A 22,630-nucleotide genomic window follows, 5' to 3' on the forward strand; every position below is an offset into this window, starting at 1 on the left:
TCTGGATCCTGGCAAGGAAGGGAGGACCTCAGTGCACTTCAAAGTCCTTCATTGAAGTCTTGCCCAGTTCACAGGTATCACTGGGTATAAGGACTGGACGTCTGACACCATAAATTTAGTACTTCTGAACCTGTGACCATTCTGCCTGGAAGAAGAACTGCTGTGCTGCTGAAAGGACTGCCACTCTGCTGATTTTCTAGACTCCTGCCTTGCTGTGCTTCCCTGCTGCATGCTATTCCCCTGCCTGGGTAAGAAGGACTGGATCTGCATCCCAGAGTGACTCCAAGGGCTTGCTGGTTTGCCTCCTAATCTGAAGTCTCAGGGACATAAAAGACTTGCAACTCTTCAACTGCTGCACCTGGACTCTGCCATCTGTGAGTTAGCCTTGCCAAGTGGTACCAGTCCAGTTCTGGACCCTTGGAATTGAGGCCAAGATGCTTGCTTCCATGAAAGCCATACATTCTCTCCAGAACCAATGCATCAGCACCGTTGCATCAGCCGGAATCGACGCATCGTGCCTGTAGCGTGACCAGAACCGGCGCATCGCCTCTGCTGCGAGGACTGACGACGATGCATTGTCTTTGGAACCAGCACTGCACAATTGTACCCATTCTGAAGGTCTTCACGTCGACGAGAACTCTGCATTGCAGCCCCTGTGATCATCACCGTTGTTGTGTGGACCAGGACCAGCTCATCACTTCAGCTGCACCCTGCATCTTCCTTGACGTCAACACAGCCTGGATCAAGCTACTTTTGTCCAGTGGGACAAACTGGGTCCCAGTTTGGTCCTGTGCTCTGTTGCTTTTAGCTTGAACTTTTGATTTTGTCCTGGTCAGCGCAGCCAGATATCCCTAATAAGTGCTTATTGCTTCTAAGAGTGATTTTACAGTTTATTTTTTTTAATTCATATTCATTTTGATCTTACTTTGTACATAACAGTATTCTTTATTTTTCTAACCTGGTGTGGAATCTTTTTGTGGTGTTTTCGCTGTGTTACTGCTTGAAGTGTTGCACAAAATACTTTACGCACTGCCTCTTGAATCAATCCTAACTGCTCTGTGCCACACTACTGGAGGGTGAGCACAGGATAATTTAGGATTATGGTTCCTGCTTCGACAGTGTGAATACCTCTGCCAACCAGAAATTCGATTTCTAACAATTGGTTTCATCATTATTAATAATGATGTTGTTGACTTCTGTTTGCTTCCATCTATCAATCTGGGAGAACACAAATTCATAAGCCTAGCCCAGCAAATGTAAATTTTAGATTTGAAGCATTCTGCAATGAACTATTTCTGTTTATTGGTGATGCTGCCCACCTCTTGCTGCTTAGGGTGCTCTGAAAGACAGCTCAGTATGATATAAGATAACCTACAAGTCAAGGAAATACTGCCTCCAAAAACAGTCTGTGGGCTAGTCCAAGGAACATTCTGTGGGCTAGTTCAAGGAACATTCTGTGGGCTAGTCCAAGGAACATTCTGTGGGCTAGTTCAAGGAACATTCTGTGGGCTAGTCCAAGGAACATTCAGTGGGCTAGTTCAAGGAACATTCTGTGGGCTAGTCCAAGGAACATTCAGTGGGCTAGTTCAAGGAACATTCTGTGGGCTAGTCCAAGGAACATGCACAATACAGAGTGAAATGAAAGAGATCTTTTGGAGTTTGTTTCCTATGAAGAATGTGAATATTGAGTGCTTGGAAGGTAGCCGCACATTGGAATGATCCCTTCACATCACAGAGATGTCGGACAGGTCAGTGGGATCTCTAAATAGGGGAGAAGGTCCTCCGTCAGAGTGGCCGAGACCATGGCTCTGACCCCCCCGCCCCCAAGCAGACCATAGGAATATTCACTAGGATATATATATAACCCCCAATGTACTTTGGAAAAGTAATATTGCCATTCAATCTATAACAATGCTACTGGTCAGTGGTTTCGGATTACATGCTCAATGTTTGGGAACATCTGCATTAACCTTCGGTGCAGAAACGTCCCGCTATACACACCTTTGTCTCTATATATTCTATGTATATGTGGTATGTATTATATTGAGGTGGGCATTAGGCTGTCTGCCTAAACTGTCATGGTGCGCTCTACTTTATATGGTAAAGCGCCATTTTCATATCTGGTCCCATGGATTCAATAGTCAAGTTCAATATTATCAGTGGATATTTAGATTAAAGGCCAGCGGTGATGCTTTGCAGCCGTCTACATAAAACTCAGGCCTATCCTGATTGTTCATTGTTTGTAGAGTCATAAACTGTGTTTAGCATAGACATGGACTCCCGGGGCACTCATGAGCAAGTCGTAAGCAGGACAACTTGCATAGCCGCTGGCTTTGGACTCAAAAAGATGCCAGGACCTTGCCGTATAAATCTGCACAAAGCACACATAGCAGTGCAGATCCCAAAATGCACATATTTTGCATGCATATTGTAAGTAAAAAAATAACGGGTATTTTTAATAGATCTTTGCTATAAAGATGCTGTTTCTTTATGCAGAAATGAGTTGTTGCTTTTGAATCAACTCAGTTTCCATCCAGTTTTTTTTGTTAGGCATACTGAAACAGAGGGTGCGGTTCTTTGCTCACCTTCCATGGGTATAGCTACCTAGTCATGTCCTGCTGACAGTGTTATTAATAGAGGGCAGCTTACCTGTATCAGCTATCCTGCTAATCCATGGATTCCTGCCTTATGAGTTCCAGCACCTTGGTGATCATGGTCAGGTTTTGCCCCATCGTCAGAGATGTCCTCATCATCTGGGCTTGGAAGCTCGGTAATCAGCAGCACCGCACGTGCCACTGGTGCTCTTAAAGAAATTTACTTCAACAGTGTTATGACAGAACACAAACTGGTAGTGTCTGAACTGCAAAACCAGCCATGCCGGCGGCTGCTCAGTGCCCAGATGGCAATTGACCAGTATGGGAAACAGACTTTACCACGAAGGGCCTCATTTACAATGATTTGGAGTAGGACAGCTCCGCAGGTCTTTTTGCTCTACGCAAAATTGAAAGGGCAGGAATGCACCTTATTTACGAGATATGGTGCATTCCTGTCCTTTCAGTCAGCACGGGTGCACAATATGGTGCCTAGAGCAGGCACATGTGCACCATGGTGCAAGGGTGTCTGCGTTGATGGCAGGATTGTTTTTGTGCAGGAAGGGACACCTTCATGCACAAAAACAATTCATGGCGGTGTGTTCCACTTTCTATGTGCGCTGCAGAATGCTGTACACATAGAAAGAGGAAAGAATTAGGAGAAATAAACATATTTCTCCTCATTACGCATGCCCTGGGGAGGCGTACAGCTTTGATGAATTCACAGATTTACAGATCCCTGTAAATATGGGAATGTGTAGAAACCCATGGGTGTTGCATGGGAACACCCACCTCAACGTCCATGGAACGCTTCCCTGATGCAGTGGAAGGCAATGCAGTGACTTGAGCTGCGTTGCCTTATGTCTTATCTACGAGGCAATGAAAAGCCATGCAAATTGACTTTGCTTCGCCTCATAGATATGGGTTAGCAATCTATGTGGATACAGGGACCAGGTTAGGCCTGCTGAACAAAGTAGCTTAAATCCTGGTTTGTGGAGGGTTCTAAGATCCGTGCATCAAGGATGTGTTGAGCAGTGACAGTTCCGAGGAAGCTGCATGGTGTCAATGTGAGGTCTTGTGTCGTCGTTGAGGATGCCATCGATCAGGGGCTTATGATGTGAAATCCTGCTTCAAGAATGCATTAGGCAGTCTCGAGGAAGCTGCGGTGCTGAGATGTGATATTCTGCATCATTGTCAAGGATGCTGCCGACGAGGGGCTTGTGATGTGAAGTCCTACACTGAGGATGTGTTGCACAGTGTTTTTTCAGAGAAAGCTGTGGAGCTGATTTGCGAGGTCCTGTGTCAGGGGCACCATTTGAGGGTTAGGACTCATAGCAGACAGATTACAGGTGCTGGGTTGCGGTTGATGGATCCTTTTCTGTCCCTGAGGGTCTATTATTTAAATCTGTTGCCCACTTTGAAGTGGGAGATGTTTCTAGAGGCTTCCAATCCCAAAGATGCTTGGAATTTTCTGCCTTCCTGTCCTGGGTCCAGCTTGTCTGGGGTTACAAAAGACTAGTGTAAAACCCTTTGTGAGTGTGCTCAGGCAGGGCCTTTGTGATGTGCAAGTGTGGTAGGTGACAGCTCCACCCTCTCATCAAGTCAGAGATGGCCCATCCTTCCAACACCTACTTCCCCTTTGTTTAACTATCTGGGAGCAATACACAAAGACCAACTGCCAGCTACACCTCATCATGTGACCCATGATACAGGTTGCAGACAACAAATGGTTTGAATAAGAACATGCCAACTTTCTAAAAGTGGCATTTTCAGTTCTGTGTTAACATTAAATAGGGTTTAACTTACAATTCTTTAGACACCCAACTCATCATAGCCATCTGCTCCTAATTGAAAGTTAGCATGTATTAAATGTAATAATGTAACCCAATCTTATCATATAGGGGTGGGGGGGGGTAGGCCTTACAGTAGTGAAAAACAAATGTAGGAGTTTTTCATTACTAAGACATGTAAAAGTTAAAAGTACATTCCAGCTTTTTAAATGCACTGCACCTTACCCTGTGTGCTGTTATGGCCTAGCCTAGTTGTGATTTATATATATATATATTGAAAAATAAGCTTTAGGTCTGCCAATGTTTTATTTTGCCAGGTTGAGATGATATCACACACAGGCTGCAATGGCAGGCCTGAAACATGATTAAAAGGCTCCTTAAGTGGGTGGCACAATTAGTCGTGCGGACACACTAGTAGCATTTAATTTACATGCCCTGAGTACATATGGTACCACTTTACAAAGGACTTACAAGAAAATTAAATGTGCCAATTAGGGGTAAACCAATTTGACCATGTTTAGAGGAGAAAGAGCACATGCACTTTAGCATTGGGTAAGCGGTGGTAAAGTGCATAGAGTCCTAAGGCCAACAAAAACAAGATCAGCAAAATAGAAGAGTAAGGCAAAAAAGTTAGGGGGAGACCACCCTAAGACTGGCAGGGTTTAACATGTTGTAATCTCATACACTCTTCAGCAGGGCTATGTTAAATAAGCCTTTCATCTGATGCCCTTCTGCCTCATAATGATGGAGCATGCCACCTCAGCTGGCCTGTAGTGCTTGTGTTATACACATGGTGTGATACTCTGCATGGATTCTACCAGAGATCGCAAGATTCAGGAAAAAAAGCTGTACTACTACAGTCCATTGGTTGTGACCCTAGCATTTGGATACCCTCTTCCAGTAACTGTATGCCTTGTTAAAATGGGCCCACTTGAGTTGCAAAAGTTCAAAATATTGCGGAGGTTCCTGAATGCCTGAAGCCTGCATAGAATATTGTGTGTGCACAAATAAGTCATGAGAATGTTTTAGTCTTCCTCAATTCTGATGCCTATTTGCTCAATGACTATAACAAAATCATACTGCAATAGTATAATATACAGAAAAATTGAATCTTTGTCATCTATAGCACTTCATGCTACATTTTAAACCATCTAAGCATTGTAAGTAACAGATAATACGGTTTTCATTTATATAGTACTCAATGTATCTACCATATAAGGATTAAGGACTTAGGGCCTAGTTTAGAGTTTGGCGGACAAGTTTCTCCATCACAAATGGGGTGGATATCTCATCTGCCATATTACAAGTGCCATAAGACATAAACCACTTGTAATAAGGCAAACTGTATATCCCCCACATGTATGACAATCCCATATCACAAGTGGGCTTCAAAATTTGTATCCCTGTGCAAACTCTTGTTTAGACTGTGATCACAACTGTACAGGCAACAGAACTGCACAGGGATCAGAATTACAAGAGATGTGAAGTTTAAATACAAAGATAAACTCTGCATCGCCCATAATACTCCTAAGGTATATTTTTTTCAAAATACTCAAGGGGAAAAAGTTTAGAACATGCCAGTACATGTCATTCTTTATGCAGAAAGCACTAAAATCATCATGGAGGGCCTCTTGGACAAAACGTTTGCAATTGGAAAGTCAGTGAATTGCAAAAACATAGACTTTCAACCACAAAATAGTATTTTGTTATACCAAAACCCCATTTATAAGTTGTAAAAGTCTTCCTGAATTGTAAAATGGGCTATGCAAACCATTATCAATTAATAAATATGTGGTACAGTTTCTCCTTCGGGAAGAGTGTTAGGTAGCTTCGATGGGACCCCTGCATGCTCCTCCTGATATGTTTCCAAATAGGACACTTGTATTTTGAAAAGCAGCACCTGTCCCTTATTGGACACTAAGGGCCATTTGCACATAGAAATGTGTTTGCGATTACCTAATATTGAATTTGTTTACTTTGCTAATATGTAAACGCAAACAGCGTAAATATAACCACCTCATTAATATTCAGGAGGTAGGTCGCAATTTGTGAACCATTGAAAATCACTAACATCACAGGGATGGTGACCTGCTGGGGTCAGAAGGTCACCATATAAGTGCAGCTCGTTTTGCTAAAAGGAAAACTGGTTGTGTCTCAAAAACATAAATGAAAAGTTTTCTTTTCATTTTTAAGAGTAGGCATTGGTCCCTGGGATCACTGCCTGCTCTTAAAAAACATTTTTAAAAGCATTCACAAAGGTGAAGAGGTCCCTTGGGGACCCATTCCAGTTTGCGAATGGGTTACAACCAGTTGGCAGTTAAATGTGAATGCTTTGCAAGCGCATTTCGGTTGCAAACCATTAACACATACCACTGGGAGTCGATATTAGGAAAAGACGGTCTTAACATTCCCCTTCCTAATACTGAATCACAAACCCATTTTGCGATTCAGTAATAGGTTACTAAATTGCAAAATAGGGTTTGGCGGATAGAAAAAATATTTTTTCCAGTCGCAAATGGCCCGAGTCTGCAAATTGGGACACTTGCAACCTAAAAAAATCATCATACATCTGGCCATAGATGCTTTAAAAAAAAATTCCAGTTTGGAGAAGCATAAGCAAGGATGGTGTCTTTGGTCCGTTGTAGGTCTCCTTTGCATTCACAGCTATTCACATAGAATTGCACTGTGTAAGATTTCTAATCAATATTCATTATTAAGGTTATTTAGCGATTCCCTGTGAATGTACACTTTACTACACACCAAATTGAATTGTAGATGATTTCCTGCAATATCCCACCTCAAGCATTGCCTCTACAACAGAGGAGGATACTCAGGGGCATATTTACCGGAATTGTACTGTAGGGCAATGCAGCAAGTTATCATGCTTTGCTGCTATGATTCACAGGTAAGGGGCAGGAATGCACCGTATTTATCCAATGTGGTGCATTCCTGTCCTTTCACACTGCTCCGGTGCTTTTCGTCAGCCTTGCGCCAAGGCAGGTACCCTTACACCATGGTGCAAGGGTGCCTCTGTTGTAGGCAGGATTGTTTTTGTGCAGGAAGGGGCACCTTCGTGCACAAAAGCAATCCATAGAGGCATTTTCTTTTTTCTATGTGTGCTGTAGAATGCAGCACACAAAGAAAGAGGAAGAACGGGGAGAAAAAAGATATTTCTCCTTGTTCCGTGTCACCTGGGGACGCATATCTTTTTGACGCATTCCCAGGTTTACCACGTTTGGTAAATCTGGCAATGCATCAAAAACCATGAGATTTGCTTGGGTACACCCACCGCAATGCCCATGGAACACCTACCTTGCACAGAGTAATGCAACACAGCGATTTGTGCTGCATTGTATTACTCCATATTTCTGAAGCCATTCAACGCTATGCAAAGTGTCTTTGCTTGGCTTCATAAATATGACTTAGGGCTTTCCGCTGTGCATGTACCATGTTGCATGGTGCAAGGATGATGCAAGGCCCTCGTGAATACACCAGTCAGTATTTAAAATGTCAAGGAAAAGGCCACTGAGCGCAAATCATTAATTTTCGTGTCGTTTTGCAATAAATCCTAATAAATTAACACAAAACTCCTTGTTGGCTGCAAAAATATAATGCCCTTTTCTATGTATTTTATGTGAAAAATAATAAAGCAAACGAGAGTGATGTCAATCACTCACGAGTCACGACAACATTTCTCTGACCTCTGTTGGCTTTCTCAAGGTCAATTAAACTGTGATTATAGACAGTATACTCAGCATTTCTATAGAATTTAAACATTATATACAGAAGATGAATATCCTAGTGTGATGTATTACATCTACACTTCTTACTGCATTGCATATATAGAGTCCTAAATTGATAGCACTATGCATTGAATAGATTTTCCGACACAATATCAGCATAAATTGTGTCTACGAACAATATATATCTTACCTAATGTCAAAATATGCAAATTATCGATGATTATCTACAGCCCAGCTGTGAGAGAGTGGATTATTAACTGGGGTGGATGTTCGTACACCACAAACAATAGATTCACTGTATTGGCAAGTCCTGTTAAAGGTTTCAATCATTTAAACCTGAGCTCAATTTCTAGTAGCTACGGCTAAGTGTGTAAAGCATTTAAGATGACCAAAATAGTTAAAAAGTCAAAAAGACAACAAAATAAAAATCCAACATCAATTTAGAAAACTAGACAATAATTGAATGATCAAACTGGGACCAAAACGATAAGAGGAACAAAAGGTGAGAATTTTTAGTTTTAAATAAAAATGGTGGCAAAAAGCACAAAGTGACAATGGTAGTCATGGTCAAGGTAGACAGGGGCCTAGGCGCAATTTCCGGCTGACTGCGATGGAGCTAGGTTTGGGTGCAAAATCCAGATTTGACCCAGTTGGAGTTTTACCTTGAGACTTAGGCCCATATTTACAAAAACATTTCATTAGAGTTGCCTCCCTTTTTTGACGCAGCCCCAACACAAAATCCTTTTTGGTTCTTACAAAACATTTGCATGGCTTTGTAAGAAAAAGTAACGCAAGGCAGCAAATTACTCTGCCGTGCAGTACTTTGCATTGGGTAGGCATTCCATGGGTAGTGCATGGTCATTCCTGTGCATCCACCCAGGGATTTTGACGCAAACCTATAGTTGGACTTAGCCCTCTCTGAAGGCTCAACTCCATCCTTTTTGTCTTCACCCCTTCTGTTTATTGAATTCGTTTTTGTTGGCATTAGAACTCTGTGCACTTTACCACTGCTAATCAGTGCTAACGTTGTTGTGCTCTCCCCTGTAAACATGATAACATTGGCCTACACCCAATTGGCATATTAAATTTAATTGTAATACACAAGTAAAGGGGTACTGCACTTACTCAGGGCCTGTAAATTAAAAGCTGCCAGTTGACCTACAGCACTCATTGTGCCACCCACTAAAGTAGCACTTTAAAACTTGCCTCAGGTCTGCCACTGCAGTCTTTAGTGCGGTTTCAACTGGCAGTTCGAACAGTCAAAATAAATCTTTTACTCGGCCTAAACCTTCCATTTTATTACATATAAGTCAACCAGAAGTTAGTCCCTAAATAACTATACGCCAGAGCGCATAGTATTTCAAAGTGAAACTCGTGGGTTTAAGTTTGACATGTCCTGGGAGGGAAAAACTCCTACATTTGTTTTGCACTACTGTAAGGCCTATCTCTTGTAGTGTAGTTCCTATTTCCATAATAGGCTCTGCGCATTGGAATAATATACTCTATAGATTTGGCATAGGACTGAGGTCAGTATGCCCCTATCAAGTATATTAAACATAATTAATTTGTACCAGCTAACTCAGGGGCCACTAGAAACTCCTTGTAAACAAGAAGGGATTCGTTTCTGGCAACCTCATAAACATGACAACTTTGTTTCCCTTTAGAATCTGAACACTCTCTGAATCGTGGAAACAACAGATAACAGTTTCACTCAGCTAATCGTGCATGCTTAGTTTCTTCAGAGTTACATAGAAAGAATAGACGGGCGTTTCAATAAAAGGATTTATTGAACAGTCTTGTTTTTTATTAAAGATTTATGAGCTGTTACAATCACAAGACAGTATGCGAGATACATTATGTACAGCGTAAGCAGTAGGAAGAAATAATACTGCGCTAGCATTATCTTTTAGCTATGACACATATATTCATATACATAAATATCATAAGCTAAAAATGCGAGTACTCATGAGATGCTTCTCTAACTAGTTCTACCCCAGTGTACCTAACCTAAGTGTAGTACCAGATAAGAAGTAGGTGCAGTATGCTATAGTGTGGTATACCATAATATGATATGCTAAGTCTGATATGCCAAGTGTGGTATGCCAAGAGTCCCTCTAGGTTCTAGTCAGCTCCATACCTTGAGAATGAGAGAGGTGGGAATCTCTTTCCGGGTCTCGAACTCTAACACCCCGCAAAGCGAGTCAGAACACTGGAAGCTGGATTCTCTGCGAGCAGGGATGACATCGGCTCTTGTCAGGGCGTCAGGCCGAGACACGGGCTCCTCTAAAGTCGAGGTCTCCTCCTACTTGCTTGGGCAAGGAAAGGTATATTTATACCTGGTAGGTGCCTTGGAATGTTAGCATTGTCGTAAGGTCGGCAAGAGGAAGACGTCATGAATGAACCCTTAAGGAATAGCGGTTCATGCATAATAAATGAGTTCTTGGAGAAATCAATAATCCTGTGGTAGGGGAACTCCCAAGAGCTTAAGGGTCTGGTTTCTAAGAACTCGTTGTGACGTTGGGGTGGACGGATGTAGGTGACCATGCCTTTATTGGATAGCATGGCTAATGCCTAAATAAGGACTGGGATCTTATGCCTATATAAGGGCAATGCGAATTGTGCCTATATAAGGACATGTATCAGGAAAACCTGTATACGGACACCTAAAGCAGAATACAACACTCTCCCATTGGGTAACATTGGGCTACCTTATTACATTTAATAAGTGCTTACATTGATTGGGAGCAGGTAGCAATGTCATATTTGGACTCACATAATTTGTAATTTAAAATCCTCTTTAAAGTTAAAGTTGTATTTTAAGTCACAATTCTGAAAATGCCACTTTAAGAAACTTGGCAATTTCTTGCCCTAACCATTTGGTGCCTGCTGCCAGTATCTTGGGTCACATGACTGTGAATGGTTCTGCTGATGGGGTTTGTGTATTCCTGTCAAACAGTAAGACAAAGGGGCTCGGTTGTAGGCAGGATGGGACATCCATCCTGCCAGAATGGTTGGGTGTGGAGCTGTTCCTTGCCTCACTTACACTTCAAAGGTCTTGCCAGCAGCACACACAAAGGAACTTGACGCCAGACTTTTGGCATCCCAGAATTCTTGGAGCCTTGGCAAGGGAAGGGAAGAACTTTCCAGAACCAGATGTGGGGGTAGTATAGGGAGTTTCCTCAATTCAAACGATTTCACTAGGAATGAACATTGAATCTCCGACACCAGTCTTCAGTATACTCCTGGACCTGTGCTCATGTAAGAAAAAGGACTGCCTCATTCCCCAGAGGACTGCCCTGCTGCTATCAGAGGGCTGCTCTGCAGCTTGAGGACTGTCTTGTTCCCAAGAGAACTGCTCTGCTGCTTGGGGTCTGCCCTACTCTCTCAGAAGGGAGACTGGACCTGCTCCCTTCATCCCAGTCTAAACTGAGTGATTTCAAAGGTCAGTTAGCTGACCTCCTGTCTGAGCTAGACGGACACTACAAGCAATCTCCAGTGGCCTTCTTGTAACTGCTCAGCTGACCTGCAGTACTGGTCCTGCTTGGACCTGCACCTGGACCTGCCTGAGCTTTACTGGCCCCTACTGGAGTGAGTTCTGGATCCTGGTGTCTCCCCAGGTCAGGGACCCTTGGCTGGTATCAGTTGAGCTCCTCCTGTGAAGAAGGGTGAAATTCTGAAGCTTTAGGCTCTTTGTGACTGTGAATGGGCCCATTCGCGCTAAGACTCTGTCAATCATCACGACCACCAACGCGAAGCACCAGTAACCCGATTCTTCTCTCTATAGCAACCACCAGCAACGACTGGCCACTCGAGATTTGCACTTCACGCTGCAGTAACAACAGCCAGTGGTGACTGCCAATGCAAATCTGCAGCAATGACAGTCCACAACACCCGACCAGCTCTTCGCCCTACAGCGACAGCAGCCTGCGCGCCACCCAGCCTGCTCTTTTTTGCACTGTGATGTCCCTGCTCCTCATGGCCTCCTCCACCACGAATGGAACTCTTCACGCCAGACTTTGAGAACATAACTTCTCACGGGTTGGCCTGCACTTGTACCTTTCCCTTGGTATAGTACTGCTGGATGACCATGAGTGGTGCTTTATGATTTTAGGAGCTATTGCTATCTAAAATGTTGAAATTGCATATCTCTGGTTCAATTGATTGGATTATTGTTGTTAGGTATCATTTTTTTTTTTTCTTGTGTTGTATTTGTACTTTATTACTGTTTGTGTGCTGCATAAATATTTTACACTTTGCCTCTAACTTAAGCCTGGTTAGTTTGTGTCAAGCTGCCAAAGTGTTAAGCACAAGTTAATTTAGTGGCCTTTTTTGGTTCACCCTGATAAGGATTGTGGATTGTGGTTATTGCCTGAGTGAGGCTGCCACCTGTCCCAACAAATAACCTGATTTCTTACACTCATATTTTGAAACAGATATAAACATGGTCTTGTGCCAAAATAGTTTGGCTGCCTGAGGCTGGAGTAACGAGGAGAAATATCGTTATTTCTTCTTGTTATTTCCTCTTTGCATGTATGCTGCAATCTGCAGAACACATACAACTGCCAATCACATATGTAGTTCACATACAGTACTTTGTAACCCATACTATTCACAACATTTCCCCCAGATCTTTTTGTGTTTGTAAGGGCACCCTTGTGTGGCATAGACTGGTTCCTCCAGTTGTATGCACCAGTCCATAGCTGTGCACCACATCTCTACCACAAGTGAGGTTGCAGAGTCCCACAGTTGGGCTATGTCCCTCTTGGCAGCCAGAGTCCCTAGACACACAAGCAAAGCATGCTGTAACTCCTGCTGCCTCCCAGATCTTCCTTCAAGTCAAGGGGCCCGATTCACAGAACTAACTTAAGACAAGATCCTAAACTTACTACCATTTTGGTATTCACAGAAGGCACTTACTCATTTTGGTATTCACAGAAGTTAGGAGTCCTAACTTTAGGACTCCTAAATGCCTTCTGTGAATACCGAAAGTCTTAAAATTAGGATTTTTCTCAGTTTAGGAGTCCTAAAGTTAGTCCTCCTAACTTTACTACTACTAAACTGAGAAAAATCCAAATTTTAAGGCTTTTGGTATTCACAGAAGACATTTAGGAGTCGTAAAGTTAGGAGTCCTAACTTTACTACTGCTAAATTGAGAAAAATCCTAATTTTAAGACTTTCGGTATTCACAGAAGGCATTTAGGAGTCCTAAAGTTAGGAGTCCTAACTATACTACTACTAAACTGAGAAAAATCCTAATTTTCCTCATTTTAAGGCTTTCGGTATTCACAGAACGCATTTAGGAGTCCTAAAGTTAGGAGTCCTAACTTTACTACTACTAAATTGAGAAAAATCCTAATTTTAAGACTTTCGGTATTAACAGAAGACATTTATGAGTCCTAAAGTTAGGAGTCCTAACTATACTACTACTAAACTGAGAAAAATCCTAATTTTCCTCATTTTAAGGCTTTCGGTATTCACAGAAGGCATTTAGGAGTCCTAAAGTTAGGAGTCCTAACTTTACTACTACTAAATTGAGAAAAATCCTAATTTTAAGACTTTCGGTATTCACAGAAGACATTTATGAGTCCTAAAGTTAGGAGTCCTAACTATACTACTACTAAACTTAGAAAAATCCTAACTTTAAGACTTTCGGTATTCACAGAAGGCATTTAGGAGTCCTAAAGTTAGGACTCCTAACTTCTGTGAATACCGAAATGAGTAAGTGCCTTCTGTGAATACCAAAATGGTAGGAAGTTTAGGATTTTGTCTTAAGTTAGTTCTGTGAATCGGGCCCATGGAGAACAATGCGGGGAGATAAGTCAATAGGCTAACTCAGCACTCAGGCCATTGCTTGAAAAATGGCAGTCCAGTATCTCATGGAAGTCGGCTGCCTCTGCAGCACACTGAGAGAATGAGGACCACAGGCCGCCTTCCAAAGCTTCAGCAGTGTCAGGTATTTGGTATGGAGGAAACTCAACTCAATCAGGCAGAACCTAGGTAATATCCCCAACTTGGTAGGCGCCATAAGAGCTTCCCTCCTTCACTATCCTCAAAGGGTCCAACTTATGACTTCCAACTGGCCCTCAAAGGGGTGAATAAGTCTGGTGAGTTAATGACGAGAGAATGGTAAACACAGGAAATTCCATCCTGCCCCAGGGACCCATGAGAAACTTGCCCTCCAGGGGGCTGACCTCGGTGGCATCGCCAATAGACTTTCGGTGGGAAGCAAGGGCATGAAGGAGTTGCAAGAACCTAGAAATTGGTGCTGGGGTAGGTTGAAGTCTGCCTGTAGGTCCTCAAAGGTCCATATATGTGCCCCCTGCCAAATGTCTCCTAATTTGGAGATTTAACCAAATTAGCTACTTGTTCCAGCCTGTTACCCCTCCAAAGGCGGGTCTGCAGCATAATCCTGCCTGCCCATCAGGTCAGGCGCAAAGCCGATCTCCACACCAGAGACTCAATTCCAGTGAATGCAGGAAGAAAATGAGGCACAGGAGTTCCTTTAAAACCTCTCCACTGTGGTATCCCTGCCCAAAGACAATAATTCAGCCTTGTAGGCTGGGTCATCCTCACCTCCATGAAGTCAGTCATGAGGACCACCATTTGAGAGGCCCATTAATGGAAATCTGCTGCTGCTAGGCCCCCATCAATGTTAGACTGTATGTATTTCCCAAAGGCAATGCGAGGCACCCAGTCGGTCCACACATAAGAGCATACTCTGGACTGTATCCCCATAAAAAGGCTTTATTTTGACAGGTTGAGATGCAGGGCAGGCTTGGGGTGATGTTTGCCTGGTCACACTAGTGGCTGGCAGAATAGTCAGTGGCGACTGGTGATATTTTAAAGCGGTGGGTGTAAAAGTTCGGGGTGAGTGCCCGGTGGCGAGCAATCATAGGGAGCGAGCTCAATCACCATAAGGGAGGGCTCACTCCCCAAGAAAATATTGAAAAAAGTGTAAAGAACGGCCCTCTCACCTACTCCATCTTACTTTCTCAAGTCCCTGCCTTCCCTCTTATGTTTGTTGCTGTGCTTTGAAGCAGATTGGGAGCTATAGAATCGGTCAGCATGACATAAAACGAACAGATGTGCAGCACAATTTAACAGAAGACAGTGTTGCTTTTTAACTCCAAGTTTTGTGTTGTGCTCGAGTGCCTCTTTTGGTTTGCTTGTTCATCGGCCCACAAAATACATCACCCACAACATTACTAATACACCTACTCACACTCCCATAGAACCTTCCATACACCCAGTCCCACACAACCATTCACAAAGCCATCCCCCGGAGCACGACCCTTTTATTGTATTTAAACATTTCTTTTAAAAGGGGAGGAGGTTCCACGTGGCCCCCATCCTGGTCCATTTTTGGACCCGGGGACCCCAGCCCCAGGGCCTAACTATTTAAAGAGGGCACCCTCTGATCAATGGGAACACGGGGGGAGCCTGAAGGCCCCGCTGTCCTGGCCGGCTCCCCGCCTCCTGCGGGAGCCAGCATTACTTTTTACACACAACGAGCTGCTGACTTGCAGCTCTCTGTGTGTAAAAAGCAAAGCTCTGCTTTTAGCTTTCTGAAACCGGAGCACTTGTTTGCTATAAAAACAATGATCAGTCCTGAGCACAATTTAGTAGTTTACTTTAAATTAAAAAAAAGGTAGAGTCTTAATATGGGGTTCCAATGTCCTTATTCTTTATTCAAAATTAGACTGGTAGTAAATCCACAGCTTGATGAAGTAAGATTTTCACAAAAAACAGCCAACACGTGTTTTGTCGTGCGCTTTAACACACAATTGACTTCTTCAGGGTTGAATGTTTCTTTCACTATTCTTCTTTTTTTAACAGAATTTTATATAGCGCAAACTTGACTCGAATCGGGAATCAGAGCCCTTACATAGCCCCAGTTGCATTACATGAGGACACATTCATTTTTGTTAGGCACAGGTAGATTAAGTGATTTGCCCAGAATCACAGGATGTTCAGCGTCATTGCTGAGACTCAAACCCAGTTCCCCAGATTCGAGGTCGACTGCCCTAGCCGTTAGGCCAACTCCTCCCCCCACTATTCAAACGAACGAGTCCCCATATGATGCAAAAAGTATAATGAGCACCTTCTAACTTTCTACATCCAATCCTTGCAAGTGAGATTTAAGTAAATAGTCCGAATGACCAAATCTCGATATCAAAAATTCCAAGGCACTTGTATATATGGTGCAGCCCCAAGTAATTCCTAGAGTGCGTTCACCATACTCCAGTAGAATAAAAGTACTGACAGTCATTGAGTCGATCACGTGTTAATGACCGTATCTCTCGAGGTTCCTGTTCCTAAAATAGTATCCTTTGGCGTGCACCTTGTTTGCTATGACATGGTAGGAGTGGTGTGCCCGCCATAGCAAACTGCAATGTCCCGGGTGTAGGCACCCCGGGACATTGCTGGAGCCGTCCCTGGGGGTAGTGGTCCCCAGGGCAATCTACAGATCCAGGACAGTAGGTGTGCACAGCCCCTCTCCTTCCTTGAGTAAGGACCTGCCCCGGGGAGGTGGCGGTTCCCGGGGCCTAGAACACCCAGAAAGGGGTGGGGTCAGGCTACCCTTCTCCCATTTCTTAAATATAGAGTTTGGCCCCGGGGCAGTGGTGGTCCCTGGGGCAGGGGTGGTCCGTGAGGCCCCCCACATTTAGATGCTAAATGCCCTTGGAGGTGGTGGTCCCTGGGGCCAGTAGGGTCTGTGAGGCCCCCTATATTTAAATGTTAAAGCCCCAGGGAGGTGATGGTCCCTGGGGCCAGGGTGGGGGTCCGTGAGGCCCCCTCAACCTTAAAATATTAAATCCCCAGGAAGGTGGTTGTCACCCGGGCCATGGGGTCTCCATTAGGCCCCCCATATTAAAATTTTAAAGTCCCGGGGAGATGGCAGCCCCAGGGCTGTGGGGGAGGCCATAGGACCACCCCTTCGCCCTTTTTTTTTTTAACAATTAGCCCCAGGGAGGTGGAGGTCCCAAGAGCTGCGGGGGGGCATGCAGGCCCTCCGCACCTCTTCAATTATGTTTGCCCGTGCACGTGGCCCTCCCGGGGGCCTATATTTAATGAAGCGTAGGAGACCACACTTCGTTTAAAAAAAATGTTTGGCAGGAGTCATGGATCCAGTGCGACTCCTGCCGAAATGTTTTAAAAAATGCTTTTATAGGCCCAGGGGGACAGGGTGTTTTCACCCTGTCCCCTTTCCTTTTAAACTTTTTCTTGTGACTCAGTTCAGCCAGTCACAAAATGGCTGCTAACACTTGCTGGTTTGAAGTGTTGGCAGCCAATCAGATCTCAGACATGAGATGGGAAGGGGTCGCGGATCCATCGTGGCCACATTTGCATAGCTGAGAAATCTTTCAGTTTCTCAGGAACTACTGAACGGATTTACACCATTTAACAAAAAGGGCGCTTTCTGGACCAAGAGCTACCTTTTTGCCACATTTGGTGTAATTCCATTCAGCAGTTTGGGCTGTAGCCATGTCTAAAGTTTCCTATGGAAATTGACATGGGGAAAAAGCATTTTGGGACCCCCCTTTTTCCTCAACCCCCGCTTGACAAATCACCCCGAAATTTCCAAGACAGCAGCTGGAGTGAGTGTCAAACTAGTTTTAAGAATTTCATGAAGATTTGTCAAACAATACCAAAGATATAGGCAACTGAAAAACAGCTTTTTAATAGAAATCAGGTCCTAACTATAACTACCTGCCGGTGAACGCCAGTAGATAATTTTATATATATATATATAGATAGATAGATAGATAGATAGATAGAGAGAGAGAGAGAGAGAGAGAGAGAGAGAGGGAGAGAGAGAGGGAGAGAGAGATAGAGAGAGAGAGAGAGAGAGAGAGAGAGAGAGAGAGAGAGACATTGGTGGTTGTCGCTGTACAGCTGTGGTTCAGACTGTTTCAGTTGGAAAGGTTTTATAATTTGCTTATAATGTTTGTCCCTGTGGGTGCATTTGCACAAAAGTTGCCAGTCAACTTAGTCAGCTACGCTTTGGCATGCTAATGGTTGTGTTTTGTGAAGATCTGTCCATGGAAAAAAAACACAAGTTAAGAGGTGGTAAAAAACAAGGAATTTGCCATTTTATCCCCCGTAGAAAATCATGCTCACATGTACAGCCCGAAAGTCTGAACATAGTTACACCAACCTGAAGGCGATTATTTTTTGGTAGCGGGCCTCAGAAGCAGCCAGTTGTTGGAACAGTTACATATAGTAGGTGGTTGGTAATTGCATGAGCACTACTATAGTGAGATCATGGGACAATATTGCAGCGATGAAGAATGCCGCAGATATATCACACAGACATGTTAGGAGACTAGAACAGGGATGGAGATGGGTGTACGTTTACAGCATTAATTTATGTTTTAAATTCAGGATTTCTTTTCATATTATTCTTTAGATGTTTAGGACTACAGAGAGGGCTGACGGGGTGGGCAATACATATACGGTGTTCTGTAGTTTTAGCTCCCTTCCCAACTTTCTTCCATGGTTATTGACAGTTTCAACAACATAGATCACTCTGCAGACTAAATAGAGTACTAAAATGCCTGTACCATGTAACGTGACAGAATGGAATATAATTAACTATATTATCATGCCTTGCAACCCTTCAAATTACCGCCCTTCTGCATGCTGATGTTTATTATAGAGTCACTGATGTGTAGCACTTGTATAAACCGTTCCCCTGGGGAACTAATTGCAGTGATCAGTAAAATAATCTGCATCAATGTTATATTGCGAATAATGTGCTATTTTGAGGGTATTTGTGCATTTTCCAGCTAATCACAGAACAAACCAGCATCCAAATCTCTAGAGGAGTCGAAATTAAAGGGAAATGTGGGAATTACGATGCAGAGCTTCAGATCTCCTGGATTAGTGCCTCTTACACCTTAAAGCTGTTCTTCGTCAAGGTAATTTAATGGGCATGTTTGGCTATTTTACACAGTCTTTGCAAGAAATGCAATATATGTCAATCAATCAATATCTTTATTGTTCAGCGAATTAAAACCGTAACAATGTTACATATGTACATTCATTAATTGAATATGTCGATTTTCCAATCGAACAGCATCATTTGTACATATTGGGCCCGATTCACAGAACTACCTTAAGACAAAATCCTAAACTTACTACCATTTACTCATTTTGGTATTCACAGAAGGCACTTACTCATTTTGGTATTCACAGAAGGCACTTACTCATTGATGAGTAAGTGCCTTCTTTGACTACCAAAATGGTAGTAAGTTTAGGATTTTGTCTTAAGTTAGTTCTGTGAATTGGGCCTATTGTTTACAAGAAAACACACCCCATTTCTGTTTCTATCCTTTAGTACCCGCTGCACCGCTTCCACTTTGGAAACAGCAGTATGACTATGCTAGTAAATGGTACTGAAGAAGACCCCCCCACCTGAAAATGACAGAAATATTTAACTCGATTGAATAATCCATATTTATAATGCGCAAAAATATCACCCCCTAAGGTTTCAAGGCGCTGGGGGCCAACGGGGAGATTAAGTGAGCTATTGCCCAGAGTCACATGGTGCTGAGCTGAGTTGCCACCAGTGCCGGGGATCGAACCTTGGGTCCTGCCCTCCGGAGTCAGCCGCTCTGGCCTATACACCACACCTCTACTCATAAACAATCTGTTCTGCTCCATTTCCACACTAAGAATCATTATAAAGGAAAGGGTTGATGTCCATGTACTCTCCATGGCTTACAGTAGCAAAGTAAAGGCTTCCAACAATCTAGACAAGACTTGCTTATCAGCAAGTAAGGATACAAACCGTATTTTACTGCCCTCAATGCTTATTGCAGTCTATGAATTTTAACTCTTGCAAGGATCACTAATACCTTTATCCTAACTACTCCCCTCTCTGGACAAAAACGTTCAGGTTACAGAGGAAAAGGAGTGATAGTTTAAAATACTCTTTAAAGCTAAACCAAAGCAAACGTCCTTCACTGGAAAACTGTCACTGTGGAAGCCTTAAAGTTCTACGCTGTGCACACTGAAGTCAGTATTCATGTATGGACGGTTATTATTTGCTATGGCTGCCTCCCATATCGCTGCCTTCCTTTAAACCTGTCACCTGTGTTTCAAACGCTGGAATCCTTTACGTTATAGGCAAAGCTTACTCCAAAGAGAACCATTTAGAGCCTGCCTGTATGTCTATCTTGTTATGGTGATGAAGTTGAAGGAAGACCTCATTGACAGTGTGGTGCACAGTCATGGGGATTAGGCCATTTCACAGAATTAGTTGTAACATGAAATAAAATTCACAGCTGAGATCACCAAGATCTCCTGTATCAACCGTTCCTCATGCCGAACATGCCCTAGAGAGCGCTGGCATGAGCGAGTGCAGAGAGGTGAGTACCCAATGTAAGCTTTCTTGGGTACCAAAATCGTGGGACATGAACTAAGATATCATTACCTTTTTACTGTTGAGGAACTGTGTGATAAAACATCACAATACCAGCCACAGCATGTGCAAATACATTGTTAGAGCATTAGCTCCTCATAGCTGATAAAGTAACTGAAATTACTTCTCTCATAGTAGAGGCAGACTTGAAAGTGAAAGATTCTATCCAGCTAACATAACCTCATTCAACGAACTTTAACTATGGTCAGGAATACTATCCTTGAGCCGGGGCGGAAGTTACTTCACCATTCTTATAAATTAATTTGCTACCTTCAAATGGATAACTTGTTCAGGTAGACTGATTTATGTAGGTGTTCACCATGTCAACACCACAAAATAAAACCACTCAAAACCTCTTATTCCACTTCACGAAAGTGTGAGATTGCGTGGGAGTTGACCACATTTCTTCCCATATACACCTTCTTGTTCAACATTTACATTTGGCCCATCCTTACTCAAAACAGTAGGCACTCATAGACTTATTTGTTAATGACATGCACACCCATCTCTAAATACCAGGCCTTCAAAAGTATTCATAAAATTTCAGACTGCTTGACTGTACTAAGATATGCATGGCCACAGGCCTCCTAAAGTTCTTTGGGTCCAAAAATGAACCAATACATTTGGAATCCAAAAACCTAAATTTAAAGATAGTTGATCTTTACCACTCTTGTGCCACTATTTCATCCTGTCTCATCGTTGACAACTATGAATATTTCTGTGCATTGTTACACTTACATTTTTCAGCACAATGGAAGTCAAAAGAGACTACACAAAATATCAATGCTTGATAATACACCTTTCAAATCCATCCTAAGGAATTTCCACTTGGTGTCATTTGAATTTAAGTCATTGAAGCATTCACGATGTTGAAGTGCAGATAAATTCAAGGACTTCTCACTTCCTAGGAAACAAACTTCCGTTTTTGCCGACAAAGTCCTATGCATGGGTCATCTTTATGTCTTATTTTAGTAGAAAAACCTGCTTACTTCCAAAAGTTGTCGTAGATTTTCAGTTGCGTATCTTTTATCTAAGAACACATTGTTTCACATATTAGGAACCTGACGAAAACCTCATGTCATTGAGAGGAACTCTTAAGACCCTGTTCTCAAAGCGCCTTCATGTATTGCCCCAATGTATTTGGTCGTGAGGGGCACACACCTTAAGGGCTTCCATATGAAACAGCTCACAACCAGTATTCTTGTTTTAAACTCACAAAGCTATTGTTGCATAATTATCGAAGTATTTTCAAAGTGTCGCTACTCATTCTATTTGTCCTTCCTGAGCACCCTCTCCTGCAGTTTTATGTTTACAATGTTTGCACATTTGTATCTGCAGGACGGTCATAACTCAACTAAGGGGCGCGAAGCATTTTGGAAAATGAACAAAGTACAATTTATGTATGATTCATCCGAATCTACTTACTTCAAGGACGCAGTAAATCGTAAGTGTTTTTTTTTAAAGTGCAGTAGTTCACAAAAATATCATATACCTTGTAAATATAACCACGAACTTCCCCCCCTGAGGCAGAAAAATGGAGAACAAACAAAGCCAATGGCTAGAAAATGGGGAAGAACCGACACGCACAACTAATGGACAACACAACTATCTAAAATCTAAGAGCAGGAGATGAAAAAGTGTAGAAGAATGCCTGGCAATATTGATTACTAATGTCCATTTGCAGAAAACTAAGGCGGTACGGGCTACAGCCAATGGAGTGCTGTCGTGTGTGTGCACAAAGAAGGCACGCAAGGAAAAGCCTTTAATTAGACGCATTCTCGGAGTGGAAATCGCCTAATTAGATAAGTAGCATCAGACGAGAGAGCGGCATCCAAACGGCCACATTCTAGCTGCAATCGCGAAGCCATTTTCTTCAGTTCACTGATGACATGCAATTACCAGATGTTCGTCTAGAGCTGCGCGGAAAAACTCGGCCCCATCTGCAGCGAGGCGTTCTCTTCCCTTCCAATGCTCTAGGGGTGCAGTGGGCCAGGCAGGATGGGGGAAGGGAATGGCATGTCTGCAGGTCAAAGTTCTCTAATGATGTGGGGGAGGTTCGGGTGGAATACTCCCCGTTAT

General features: G+C 43.0%; 1 protein-coding gene across 2 annotated transcripts in view; it reads left to right on the top strand.

The window, feature by feature from the left end:
• LAMP5 (lysosome associated membrane protein 5) overlaps positions 1–22,630 on the top strand; it is a 133,553-nt gene that overhangs the window by 44,561 nt on the left and 66,362 nt on the right. For both annotated transcript variants that reach the window (XM_085612655.1, XM_085612658.1), the window contains exons 3-4: positions 18,915–19,046; positions 21,890–21,995. In XM_085612655.1, the coding sequence (XP_085468781.1) occupies positions 18,915–19,046; positions 21,890–21,995 (238 nt within the window). The remainder of the gene's footprint in view (positions 1–18,914; positions 19,047–21,889; positions 21,996–22,630) is intronic.

This window comes from Triturus cristatus, chromosome 6, assembly GCF_964204655.1.
Source record: "Triturus cristatus chromosome 6, aTriCri1.1, whole genome shotgun sequence".
Classification (NCBI taxonomy): Eukaryota; Metazoa; Chordata; class Amphibia; order Caudata; family Salamandridae; genus Triturus; species Triturus cristatus.